Below are 13,941 nucleotides of genomic sequence, written 5' to 3' on the forward strand. Positions count from 1 at the left end.
ATAGACCTTGCTTCAAACAAGATGCAAGGTGTGGACCAGTATATGAGGTTGACCTCTGACCTCCACGTATGTGCCATAGTACACACACACACCCTTGCACATGAACACATACACACATGCACATTCAAACAAAAAAAAAACTTAAAAAAAAAAAGAAAGAAAGAAACAAGGCCTTGCCCACTTAAAAGCCACTCTCCCACCAGCAGTGCCTGATGTCACAGCTTGGGGAGGTCGGAGAGACTGGAAAGCCAGAGGTCCAAGGCTCTCATAGTAGGCAATGCTGCTCGGGGGGGACTGCTTGGGAAGGCAGGGACAGCAGCGGATGCCACAGGCCTCAGCAGCACAGGCAGGAAAGGATCTGCATGGAGCTAGAAGAAGCCATGCACCCAAGAGACTGGCCACTCAAGGTAGCTACTCAAGGTAGACTCAAGGTAGACTACATTAGAGGGAAGGAAAACAGTCCTGGCCCCACAGGACATAGGGCTGGGTGATGGCTGCTGAAGGCCGCATGGGACCTTCTCACTGTAGGTGATGTGGGTTAGAGGAGGTTGGCCAGGACCGGGTGTACTCAGCTCTCCTCGGAGTGATCTTGGGCAACTGGGATAACCTGCCCACCTGTTCCTTCACAAACAGGACAAGAAAAACCCTATGCAGGGTCATAATTACAAGGCTCAGCACAGAGCGTATGGGGTTCACGAGGGTCATTAGTGTCACCATCCCCCAGATGTGCTAGCGAGAGAAAGGAAAATTTATGTGTATATGCAAGAAGCCAAGTGGCAGTGCCACATGCCTTTTACCCTAGCACTTGGGAGGCAGAGGCAAGCAAATCTCTGTGAGTTCGAGGCCAGCTTGGTCCACAGAATGTATATGTGGCGGTCAGGAGGAAGTACACCTGAGGGCAGGTGCCCCTAAAACCCCAAAGAGGATGTCTGAGTCTCTTGAGCCCCAGTGTGGGCGCTCGGAGCTGAGTTTCCACCGGCCCCCAGCAAGAGCAGCGCACACCCTTAACTGCTGGGCCATCTCTCTCCGCTCCCTTACTTCCCTTTTAAAACTCCCTGGAATGTTGTCTGGATGCCACTGTTAAACAGCCTCTCAACTATAAACAGAAATCAAGTAAATGAGAAGGGGTTGGGCCAGGAGCTGTAGTCACAGCAGAGGCAGATGCAGCACTGCCCTCTGGGAGCCAGGGTGCAAGGTGTCAGCAGACAGCAGCAGGCTTGGGGGGTTTCAGGAGGTGAATACCAAACCCTATGCTTGCCGTCTCCAAAGCAAACCTCGGGACCCGTACCTCATCCTCGGATTCCCAGCAGGCTCTCAGTGCAGACCCTGGGGTTTACTTCTTTAGCAGTTCCATTCCCCCGTGGAAGATTCTAGGAAGGTTGGCCAAGGCTTGGAGGATGAAGTTGGCTTCTAGACACAGGAGGAGAACCAGGCAGCTGGGAGAAAGCCTAATGCTCGCCCTCTTAAGGCCTTTCTTTACCAGGCTGGGCAGGAACTCTATCTGTACAGTTCAGGGAGATGGACACGAAATATGGTGGTTTGAATGAGGATGGCCCCCCATAGGCTTAGATATTTGAAAATCTGGTCTCCACTTGGTGGACGGTATAGGAAGGATTAGGAGGCGTGGCTTTGTTGGAAGAAGTGTGTCACTGAGGGTGGGCTCTGAGGTTTCAAAAGCCCACACCGGGCCCAGTCGCAATGCTCTCTCTCTGCCTCTAGCTTGGTGGATCAGATGCAAGCTTTCTGAGACTGCTCCAGTGCTGTGCTGCCGGCCTGACACCATGCTTCCCACCACAACGGACATTAACCCTCTGAAACTGTAAGCAAGCCCCCAATTATTTTTTTTTCTATAAGTTGCCTTGGTCATGGTTATCTCTTCACAGCAATAAAACAGTAACTGAGATAGGCCAGCCCAGCTTCACGTTCCTCAGAGCCCAGCAGCTGTCCCCTTAGGCCCATTTTAGGCTCCCATTCAACGGCTAAGGAAACCACAGGAGGCCGAGGTGGCCACCATCCCTCTGCAGCCTGAACCCAGGGAAGGAATGGTCCCAGCTATATATACTCACAGAGAAAAATAGCGTGCACATTGCAGCCTGGTAAACAGTCGTGGCTGACCCTGTCAGCCTGTTAGAGAGAACCAAAAATACCCCTATAATTATGCTATTAAAACATACCAGAAAAACGGACCCACCCCACTCAGCAAGGGTTCCTGGGACAGCTACAGGGAGTCAGCAGGCTGCATATATTGGCTAAGGCATCTGATATCACCCAAGGGGCTGGTCTGGCTGGGCAGCTATCCTTGTCCCGTATAAGATGATGCTTGCTTCCCAGGGTGGCCAGTTCCCCAAGGGACCAGTGGGAGTGGCTACCTGGACAGACTGTGATCTTCATGCATAAAAAAATGCAACAGGACCTACCCAGCATCCACCCCAGGACACATGAAAGGCAGAGGTGTCCCTGACACCAGAAACCTAGGAGCAACTGAAGGGAAGGCCGTAAGGGGAACCCCAAAACAACCCCACGGATGTTCCAACTACAAAAGAGATGAGGTGACAAGACCGTAGAAGTAGGTGACAGGCAGCAGATGCCACCCACGCTGAGACCAGAAAGAGCTAGGAAGGACCAAGGCCTTGGGAATGGGGGTGGGGGTTGGAAATTCAAAGGGTTCAAGGTGAGTTTATGTCTGAGCCACGCCTAGCCACAATCCAAAATATTCCACAAGTATGCATTTCATAAGTCTTAAAAATATTTTATGTGTGTGTGTGTTTGTGTGTGTGTGTATACACATGGGGGTTGTACACACGAAATACCTGTAATGTGATTCAGAGGACAACTAACTACTTTTGGGAGCCTTCACCCACTGAGCCATCTTGCCAATCCTTACCCTTTTTTTTTTTTTTTCTTTCTGAAGCAGTGTTTCAGACTGGCTGCCCTGGAGCTCTGACACCTACAACCAGGCTGGCCTTGAACTCACAGAGATCTCTCTGTCTCTGCCTCCCTAGTGCTAGGAATAAAGGCCTGTGCCACCAAGCTTGGCGTATATAAATTTTAACGCATTATACGGTGGTAAATATTTAATCTTATTACTATTGGGTTGACCTCTGTGCCTTGTATATAAATTAAATCTTACCATAGGTGCCTACATAGAGATGAAGAGTTTGTTTGGTACAATGGCGGGTTTCCAACATCTACTCTAGATGTTTGTTTTAGGAAAAAATGGCTGGAAAAACGGTTTATTGACTACGCTACAAGAGGTCCACCAAGGTTTTGTTTGCCTTTCCTGGTGCTGGGGACTGAAGCCAGGGTTCCCATCCCAGGCTACCATCATATCACTGGGGTACTCCACCAGCCCCTCTTTCTGCCTTTTACTTTGAAACAGGTCTGATAAGTGACCCATAGGGGCCTTGAACCTATGACCCTCCTGTCTCAGTCTTCAAGGGAGTTGGGATTACAGGCTTTGGTCACCAAGACAGGCTCGTCATAGACCATGGACCATGCAGATAAGGAGACAATTATAATTGAAAACTTGATCGTGGGGGGAGCTTTAGGCTCTGCCCAACCTCCCTCGCATGTGGCCACTCTCTGCTCTTGCTCCTGGAGGCCTCTCTACAAAAAGGGGTAGGGATAGGCACAGGGAGGGCTCTCCTGGCCCCAACCAATCCCAATGACACTAACTCTGGCAGCTCAACACTTACCAACCCCTAGCTGGTGTCCTTCTAAGGAGGCAGAGGGCCCTGGAATGCTACAGTGACCTCATCCTCAAGCCTGGCGACCTATTCCTTCCCTCTGGACTGGCTACCCATCCCCCGGCCCCATCCTATATCTTCCTCTTCCTGCAACTCATGGCCCCATCCCAGGTTCTCTCTGCCTCCCAAGCCTTCAGAGCCCAGCACCAGGGGGCTAGGACATCGGCCCTGTTCACTCATCCTGTTCTGAGGAGATAAGGCAGGAGCAGACTTTGGAAGGCACTTCTGGGGGCCCACTTAGAGGCATTTGTTAGGGAAGCCTGTTTGGAGTGTCATTGTTAGAGAGTCCCTTGGGGTGGCACTATTTGGGGGCTCTGGTTTGGAGGCCGTTTCTGGGGAATACGGATGGCGATGGCGTCATAGCACCCCCATGGAGGAGCTAACCAGAGCCCGTTGGTAGGTGTAGCTGCTGCCTTTGTTCCTCCACCTATGAAGAGCTGCAGGGGCTCAGGCCTGGTGGGGAAGAGGTGAGCCTCTTACCTCTACCTCATGCATCAATCCCGTCTCCCACCCCCACCCCATGCCCAGGAACCGCTGACCTGGAACCAGCACTGGGCTCCTGGCTGCTACCCAGTACTTTGTCCCACAAGACCTAGATGAGAGGACGCATGAATGAACTTGGAGGGTTTCGGGGAGCTGCACACGGAGCCCAGCTTGGTGTTATACGCAGGGTACAGTACACAAAGGGTACAGGACTGTAGACCCCTCAGAGACAGGGCTTGTGCACGGAAAGTGAGGGTGCCAGTCCCTGCCTTTCCTTAGAAGAGTCCTCTGGGCTGAAGGGAACGTAGTGGTGGGAAGCCCCAGAGACCCAGCCTAGCTGCTGAAAGCCAATGTCAGCATGCAGTACGCACGCAGCACACATGGGAAAGCACTCAGGGGCGCCTAGCCACCAAGGCCAAGGAGGAATCACCGGATGAAGGACTGGCCTTTCTCCAAACACAGCTGACCCATCCACCTCTCCAGCCTGGGTGTGAAATCACAGCCCGGGGACCAGACAGCAGAGTCTGGAAGTGGCCTTAAAGCTTTTATAGGCCTACTTACAGGGGAGGAGGTGAGGCCTAGAAAGAGGTTAAAGGCCAGGCGAGTTCAGAGGGAGATGAAGGCCACCGACTGATGTCTTCCACCCACAAACTCGTCCACCCCCAGCACATACGCCAGCAGCCTTCCTTTGTCCTCCGAGTGACCTGAAATAGGTGCCCGCCAGCAAAGAGGGCAAAGAAAATGTCCTCCCAGGGCTGTCCCTTCCCATCCATATGCTCTTGGGCCTGTGAATTAGTCCAGTGAATTCTTCTTCATTCTCAATGGCTGCATTCTGACAGAGAGACCAAAAGCTAATAGCGAGGTAGAAAGCAGGTGTAAAAGCTGAACTTTAGAAACAAGAACGGAATGTATATGAAAAAGTAAACATCTAATTACACTTCTAAAATAGGTAACAGAACTGAAAGGGGATCTCAGAGGCACAGGGAGGCGGCTCCCATGGGGCCCAGACGCCGAGTGGAAGGGCTTGCCCTCCCCAACTCTAGACAGTAAGAGAGCAAACTTAGTGTCATCAGTAGAGCAGGCAGACACCGCCCAGGAAGTAGCCTGGGGCCAGGATGAGAAGCCAGCACTTCTGCCCACCCCAGCAAGGTCACTTCCTCTGCAGGACCCTCCCCCTGGCTGCCAGTGACCACCTGCATTAAGAATATGGTATGACAGGGAGGGATCCTCCCTCAGCTCTCGAGTGGTCCCTAGCTCCTCCCCCAAACACACTGGGACCCAGTGGGTTCCCTGTCCTGCTTACTCATTCCCTCCCGGACCCTGCACAAGGCAAGGTCCCACCCTTCTGCCAAGCCTGGTGGCTGAGGCTCAGCAGGGAGTCCCCCACAGCGGGCGGCAGGGGGAAGTGGGACCTCACCCATTCCGTGGCTACCAAGACTGCAGTATGGGTGGCAGGAAAGGCTAGGTTCTCCATCATCCTACTGCTTGCTCCCTCTGGCCCTGAGTTTCAACAATAGCTCTGACCACCGAGTGAGGGCTGACCAGCTCCTGTCTGAAGCTGGCGGGTGGGCAAGCCGGATGATAGCCCTTCCCACCTCCAGGCTCACAAGTGGGCAGCTAATGGTGACAACATCCTGAGAAGGGTGACATGTACCCACTGTAAACAACGATACTTCTCAGAGGCAGTCTGTCAAGCCCAGGTGCCACTCCATCATGAAGGCGCCTCCCATGCTATGGGGGGGGGGCGCGCAGAGACTGAGTTGCCTTACCACACACAGGTCTTCCTCACTGTGAGAGAAGGGACTTTCTCGATACCTGGCTCTTGCTTGGATTTTAAGCTCTTGGTTCCTCTGTGGGGCCAAGAATCAGGAGACCTGGTCCTTTCTCTCCCAAGCACAAAACATCCCTTCCAGGTCCTGATCCCTAGATCTCCAGGTCACCAGGTTAAGTCTGCCTGGGCTGGTTGGTTACTATTCCCTTGGGACTAGGGCATCACCTTGCCTGACTTTCCAGATTGATGTCCTGTTAGGGGAGTGGCAAAGAGGCTAAGCACCCCGGGATGATTCAAACCTTCAGGAAGGCCTGAGCCAGCACCCAGCATTTAGGATGACTAACCTGTGAAGGTCTCGTTTCCAAAACACAGGACTCAAACTGTTCAGAGGGCAGAGGGTGAGGGAGCCCTCACAAGAGATGGGGTGAATGTTTCACCTCCAGCGAGAGGTCCCTCAGCAATGACTACACCCACAGACGTGAACAGGATGCCAACCTCTCCTATGTCACCATACAGAGCCCTTGGCTGGCTCTGTGTCCCTTGCCCACCTCCCCAGGCATAAAGAAAACTGTTGGTGGCCAAGCCCACACCCAGGCTCAGTGTCAGGGTAGGTGTGGCCTGAGCCTGGAAATGTTCTCATGAATGGACTTTATTGGGGGGACAATTTTGGGCCTAAGGAAGGCCGGGAGCATGAGTCATCAATATTCTTTTGAAAGCTCCCCAGGTGACTAACACACAGGCTGGGTGGGAACCCCCAAAGCCAGCAAAGCCTCCTTTACATCCTAACCAGACTGGAAGCTTCCTCTGCCACCCACACACTACAGCTGAAAAGCCAGGGGACCTCAGAGCCCTGACTGATCCGCGGAGGCGTCATAAGCTCTGGCAAGTTGCAGGCTGGACCCCGGCTTACGGTCGATTTCAGTACCGCCCACGAGCTAAGAATGTTTTTTGCATTTTTTTTTAACTGATGGAAAAAATAATCAGAGTATTTCATGATGTGAAAACATTTACCATCTGGTCTGCCAGAGAAAAAGTCTATCAGTTTTGTTTAAGAGCAGCCCCTGTCTGTGGAAGAGGACCTCCTCTGTGAAGATGAAGAAGCCTTTCTTAGCATACAACAGGACCACCTATTCCCTGCCCTGGTCTTCTTGTCCCCAAACATTAACAGTACGTTAAGGAGCCTCCTGTTGAGGCTACCCCTTTAAGAAGGGTACCTGTCTTCCCCATTCTCATCCACCCATTTTGCTTATATTTACACTCTGCCAGTCTACAAGCCAGTGAGGAAAAGAAGCCACAAATGGCCCTAGACCTTGGCTCTCCTAAGGCTGTCCGCTGGCCCCTCCTCTCCAAGCTCAATGGTTTTCATTGATTCCTGCCTTAAAAAATTCCCCTACGACTCACCACATTTTGGTCCTACAAATCAAAACTCGGCCTGTGGGGTTGGGGATTTAGCTCAGTGGTAGAGCGCTTGCCTAGGAAGCGCAAGGCCCTGGGTTCGGTCCCCAGCTCAAAAAAAAAAAAAAAAAAAAAAAAAAAAAAAAAAAAAAAAAAGAGGGCTGGGGATTTAGCTCATGGTAGAGCGCTTACCTAGGAAGCGCAAGGCCCTGGGTTGGTCCCCAGCTCAAAAAAAAAGAACAAAAAAAAAAAAAAAAAAAAAAAAAAAAAAAAAAAAACTCGGCCTGTGCGGAAGTTCCAGTAGGGTTTGCCCAGGTTACCCGACACCCCGGGAGCCTGTTCCTAAAACAGGGTGATAAGCAGTGATTCCCTGGAAGGAATCATAGACAATCCCCCACCTCCAACAGATGGATTTCCATGAGGCAAACTTTCACAGTGGGTTCAATGTCTCTCTGTAGGCTAACTTAATCAGACCCCGAGGAAGGTCACACGTGACGTGGAGGGGTGCCGATCACTTCAGGAGGTGTAAGGGGGTGGGCAGCTGGACACGGGGCCCTGGGTAAAGCTGGTAGAGCTGTAATGGAGCCCAGGGCCAAAGGGGAGAAGCTCTTTGCAAGCAAGGGACATATGCCACAGTAGGGATCTTCAGTTCTGACATCAGGCAGAGCCTCCTGGGGCGCCCTGTGCCCCAGTCCCTCTGGAAGGTAACCAAGTAGGGCACAAGGAAGACAGGAACTTTTTCCAAGGCTTTGGACAGACAGCTTCGGAATTGGGGCTAAGAACACTGGGGACTGCGCCTGGGACTGGAACATTAGTTCTGGTAGGAAATTTCTGAGTTGAAAAGCTCCAGGCAGAACGCCACCTTCTCCCAGATTGGTCAGGAAGTCATGATGCAAGTTTGATTTTTTTTTTTTCTTCTTCTTTCTTTTTTTCTTAACCACGAAAGAGAATAGAAAGTCACGCTCCCCTCACATCTCAGACACTAACAGCCCCTCGCCGGGGCCTCTCCTCCCAGCCCGCGCAGAGACGCCCAGCGCTATCTGGGGTTCTCCGGGACCCGCGCCTCGCCGCTGCCTCCCGGGCTTTCCACTCAGTGCCCCAGCCGGGCCCGCCGAGGCCGCCAGCGCGCTCACGCCTCAGGAATGCGGGCGCCCTGGGCCTCGAGTCCCGCGGAATCTCCTCGACTATGCTCGCCCGCGCACACCCTCGCGGGGCCGGGCGGCACGCGCAGGGGTACACGGATGCAGTCTTCCCGCCCGCGCCCTCCACTCACCCGCCAGGAGTGTGCAGGGTAGCAACAGCCAGTAGAGCCCCGCGCCCAGCACGTGAGGCTCCATGCCCCGCGGCCGGGGGACCGCCCCGGGTCGCGCCGCCGTGGCTAAAGGGAGGTGCGAGGGCCGGAGGAACCGCGCGCCATGGCACTCAGGGCGGGTCTCCGCACGTGCGGCGCGCCGCTGCTCCGACCTCCCGCGGGCCTCGATCTCCGGTCGCCGGCCGGCCCGGCCGCTCCCTCTGGTTCCCGACGGCCGGAGCCCGCGCGCGCTGGGGCGCAGCCCGCTCGGCTCGGAACTCACGGTTGCTCGCGGAGGCCGTGCTGGGCCGGACGGCGACACGGCGGCTCTCTCCCTGCTCCCGCCTGCGGGCCTTTATAAGCTCGGCCCCCGCCCTCCTTGGAGTGCCCGCCTCCGCGCTTCCCCCGACGGCCAGGCGCGCCCAGGCACCCCTCGCTGCCCAGCGCAGTCCGCGCCCGCCGACCCTCCCAGCCTGGCTGGTGCCGGTGAGCCGGAGACTTTGGTCCGCGCGCCCCCGAAGCCCCCCAGCAGTCTAGCGCAGTCACTCGCACAGTGCCAGTGGGGTGCTTCTCCCTGGGGCGCTGGGGCAATACAGAATGGACTCCCGGATTAGGGGCAATACAGAATGACTCCCAAGGACCTGATTCCCCTGACCCCCTGTAGCACCCACGCGCAACTGCGCCCCTCGTGGCTAGAGCAACTTTCGCTTTGCTCCCCAAGTTGTGAGGGCGCAGCGCCCCCTGGGGGCTGTCAGTCGTTCGGAGTTCCGGACTGTGGTACTGGCGGCCACGCTGGCTAGGCCTTGGTGGTTGGGGTGGAGAAACACTGTACTGAGAGTGGCATAGGACAGCTGGATCCCACTGTGGTCTGCATTGGGGCTTTGGGACTGCTTCCAGTCATACCTGCCCCCACTGCGTGGCTTGACCTTAACCAGTGTGCTATGGACAGTAGCAAAAGCTGTCAGAGCACCTGCTGTCCTGTTGGTGGCCAAACAAGGTCTGAGTCCTACATGTGCCGGGTACCTCACCCAAACCGCCTTGGTTTGGCTCAGTCTTCCGTATTAAGGTGGATAGGAAAGACGAAATGAAAAGGGGCCAAGAACTGTACAGCTGCACCAAGTTTAGGATGGCCCGACTCAGCTGCCCTGGGAAATGTGTGGCATTTGGGCAGAGGCTTAGGGACCGGGAACGATGGTGTGACCACTTTTGAGCCTCAAGGCACTAGCTGGCTAAAGTCAATCAATCACATTTCAGAACCTTCAATTTTCCAAAACCACCTGAAACGCAGGCTTTCCCTGGACATCCAGTGTTTAAAACATTGCCTAGTTTTGTCTCCAAGGCTTGCCAATAGTCTGGCTCTGAAGGCGTGACAGGTCAGAATAGGCAGGCTTCTTTAGCAGTTCTCAACCTGTGGGTCGCGACCCCTTTGAGAGTTTGAACGACCCTTTTATAGGGGGTGCATATTAAATACCCTGCACAACAGATAGTTACATTATGACTCATATAAAAGTAGCAAAATTACAATTATGAAGTAGCAACAAAATAATTTTATGGGTGGGGGATTACCACATGAGGAACTGTCTTAAGGGGGGGTGGGGTTCATAATAATAGGAAGGTTGAGAACCACTGTTCTAGAGGACCTGAAATGTTTGTGTCTCACAACTATCAAAGTAGCAAAGGGGTTTGAAAACGGAAGGGAACAAACACAGGAACTCTCAAAGAAACTACAATGTATCCTATGGTGTTGTTCTCTGTCACAGTTTAAAGAGCATCTGAAGATTCCCTGCCTTGTAGGAGCAGCTTCTAAGATACAATGTTACCATTGAAAAAACAGGCGTGGCCCTCGTCTGCAAGAGCAAACATGCGGCCTTAGCCTACATGGGAGCCTCCTTCCCTTTGAAGTCCAGGTCAGTCACACACATGTATTACCTAGGCCAAATAAAACTCACAAAATGGACCAGATCCTTAGTATCGGAACTTTCCTACTTGTCGCTTGTCAAGCCGGCAGAACCAGCAACTGCCGGCCTAGCCCCCAGCCATGGTACCTCTGGTTCAGCTTTCTCCCTCTCTCTCTTCCTCTCTCTTTTGACATGGCTTCAAACGTGCTGTAGAGCCAAGGATAATCTCAAACTGATCTTCCTGCAGCCAACAGGAAGTATATAGGATCGCAGGTGAGGACCTCACACTGAGGACTGTTCCCTAGGTGGGGAGGATGGCACAGGGCCAGAGTAGACAGGGATTCAGCTGTGCCAGTAGAGTCCCCACGTTTTCTGAGAGGTGACCAGTCACCCTTACTTGTCTATACTGGAGTGTTAAGTCCAGTATGCAGAAACACCCAAATGCCTATTAGTGGGTGAATGGGTGGGCAAACATGACTCTTCATGCAGTCGGGTTGTACCTGGCCATAGAAGGGAACCAAATTATGGCACCACAGCACCAAACATCTGGAAAACACTGAGCCAAGTGGTGAGAGTCTGACACAAAGAATAAATGGCGTGTGATTCCAGGGTTTTGTTTTATTTTGTTTTTTATTTGTTGGTTGGTTGGTTGGTTGGCTTTTGAAGACTCAAAAAACGGATGATCAAACAGAAGTTGGAATTTGAGTGTTGAAAACAAAACTATCCTCAGTGGGCAAAAGGTACAAATAGGCCAAAGGTCATCAGCCAAGGACCGGGAAACAAACTGTATCTATCCAATGCCAACTGGCCATTCTTTATGATTTGAGGCAGTGTCTCAGTAGCTGGCCTAGAACTTGCAGTGTAGACCAGGCTGGCCACCAGCTTATAGAGCTCTGCCTGGCTTGTCTGAGTGCTGGGATCCCATCTGACTTCATAAAAGTATCTAAATTAAGTCAGTTAGGGAGTCAGACAGAGAGAATAAGAAGACCGGCTTCCAGAGAAGGGTATGGGAGGAAGGAGATTGGTGAATGGGAGTTTAGAAGGTTCTAGAGCTAGGCATGTTGGCACAAACCAGTCATACCAGCTCTCAGGAGGCTGAAGAATTGCAAGTTTGAGGCCAGGGTGGGCCATTTTACCTCCAAAAATGAAGAAGAAAGAGAAAGAAGAGGAAGATTATGTAAGTCCCTCAATTGCACACTTCAGAATGGTTAAAATGGCCAAGGGTGGTGCTCCATATCTTTAGCCCCGGCTCTCAGAAGGCAGAGAGAGGCAGGCAGATTTCTGAGCTCCAGACTAACCTGGTCTACAGTGTGAGTTCAAGGACAGCCAGGGCTACACAGAAAAACCCTGTCTTGAAAAAAAAATGGGAAAAAAAAGGTTAAAGGGCCAAGTTGATGCTGTGAGATTTACTATAGCAATAGGTTTTTGTTGTTGCTGGGTTTTGTTGTTTTGTTTTTGTTTTGTTTTGCTTTTTGTGCCTTGTTTTAGCATACCTCGATATGCTCTGTGGTTTCTATCTCTGGGAGACATGCTCTATTCTGAAGGGAAACAATGGAGGAGTGGATGGGGGGGCTGGGAGGGGCTAGGAGAAGTGAAGGGGAAACTGTATTGTATGAAAAGAAGCACACACACACACACACACACACACACACACACACACACACACGTTTCAAACAGCACATCCTAAGCCCCTCCACCCATTCCCAGAGCCAGCCATGTTGCCAGCTTCCCCAGCACCTTGCTTCCTTGACTCCTGGCTAGCAAATGTGATATTTGGGGAGCTATTATTTCAGCTCCCTGAGTACATTTCTACCAAGTGCCAGTTCCCATTCTTGGAAACAGAAAAAAATTCATCGAGAAAGCTGGCTTGTACCTGCCTTTGCCTGCAGATCGCAGATCGCAGGACTACTCCAAAGGGCTGTTTTGGCCTGGGCACAGAAACTGGCACCATCTAGATGTCACCCCCACGAGATAGGCCATTCCCATCTCTTCCGCCCTCCATCTAAGTCACCAGCAGCTGGTGGCCCCCTGACAGCCTCTCCAGGTTGAGAGAACCTGGGACACGCTGGAGAACATATCCAGAGTACCACTTGTCCCCTCTCCCTTCCAGGGACACATAAGTTTAAAGGATTCACACCAGCCAGTCACTACACAGATTTATAGACACCCTCACCTTCCAGAGCCTGGTAGTAGCCCAGAGTCCTCTGTCCACTCTTTCTCACTTGAAAACCTGTCTCAAGTCTGTCCCCATGCTAACACTGGGCAAGAGTCTCGAGGACCCCGAGTCAATGTCTATTCTTTGGAGTTGTAGCTAGAACCTTCCTGTTTCCTAAACGCCAGGCGGAATTAGAAGGTTGGTCATTGAAGTTGGGCACAGGGCACAGTAGTACACATTGTAAGCCCAGCATTCCGGGGGCAGGGGCGGGAGAGTCATAGCAAACTCACGGCTGGGCTACAGAGTACAAACATGCCTTTTGTTTGTCTGGTTTTTTGTTTGTTTTTTTTGGGGGTGTTGTTGTTGTTTGGTTTTGTTTTTTGGGTTTTGTTTTGTTTTTGTTTTTTTGAGACAGGGTTTCTCTGTATGACAGTCCTGGCTGTCCTGGAACTTGCTTTGCAGACAAGACTGGCTTTGAACTCACAGAGATCCACCTGGCTCTGCCCCCTAGTGCTGAGATTAAAAGTGCACACAATCACTATCCAACTAAGATCTTGTCTTAAAACAAATAAGAAGCTAGATGTGGTGGTTTTAATCCCAGCACTTGGATATTGAAGTGGGAGGATTCAAGGCCAGTCTGGGCTACTTGAAACTAAGTCTCAAATAAATATATAAACAAACAAACAAACACAGTTAAGGGTCTAAAGGCCAGAGAGACAGTTCAGCTCAGGGGTGAGGATGGGTCTGACTACCTGAATTTGTTCCCTGAGAACCCACATGGGCAAAGGAAAGGATTGGTTCCCAGAAGTTGTCCTCTGATTTCAACATACATAGATGTTTTTCACACACTAGAGAAAAATGAGGTTGGTAGTTGAGACCCCTCTGGGAAGCATGCCAGTAGGGCTTGTGGTCAGGAGCCTTTGGCAAATTAACAGGAGTGGGCTGGGGCAGGAGCGAGGGTTCAGCCCACACTCATGTGAGGAAGATGGGGGAAGGCAGCCAGATTAGTCATCAGTGTTTTCCAAGCGAGTTCGGCATCAGAAGGATGTCTGTGGTCATTCTAGCCCATCTAGGCAGTGAAAACAGATCGGGACTGGAATGGGGGAATTTGGAGGAATAAACTCAAACCAATGGGAAGTCAATGACCCAGATCCAAGCCTAGGGCTGCACTGAACCACACAAACGTCCCAGTGAAGTTGTCT

General features: G+C 52.1%; 1 protein-coding gene across 1 annotated transcript in view; it reads right to left on the reverse strand.

The window, feature by feature from the left end:
• Piezo1 (piezo type mechanosensitive ion channel component 1) overlaps positions 1-9,000 on the reverse strand; it is a 61,429-nt gene extending 52,429 nt beyond the window's left edge. The window contains exon 1 of the mRNA XM_032887728.1: positions 8,669-9,000. Coding sequence (XP_032743619.1) covers positions 8,669-8,732 — 64 coding nt within the window. The 5' untranslated portion in view covers positions 8,733-9,000. The remainder of the gene's footprint in view (positions 1-8,668) is intronic.
• Between the last annotated feature and the right edge of the window lie 4,941 nt (positions 9,001-13,941).

The sequence above is a fragment of the Rattus rattus genome, chromosome 17 (genome assembly GCF_011064425.1).
Source record: "Rattus rattus isolate New Zealand chromosome 17, Rrattus_CSIRO_v1, whole genome shotgun sequence".
In the NCBI taxonomy this organism is placed as follows: Eukaryota; Metazoa; Chordata; class Mammalia; order Rodentia; family Muridae; genus Rattus; species Rattus rattus.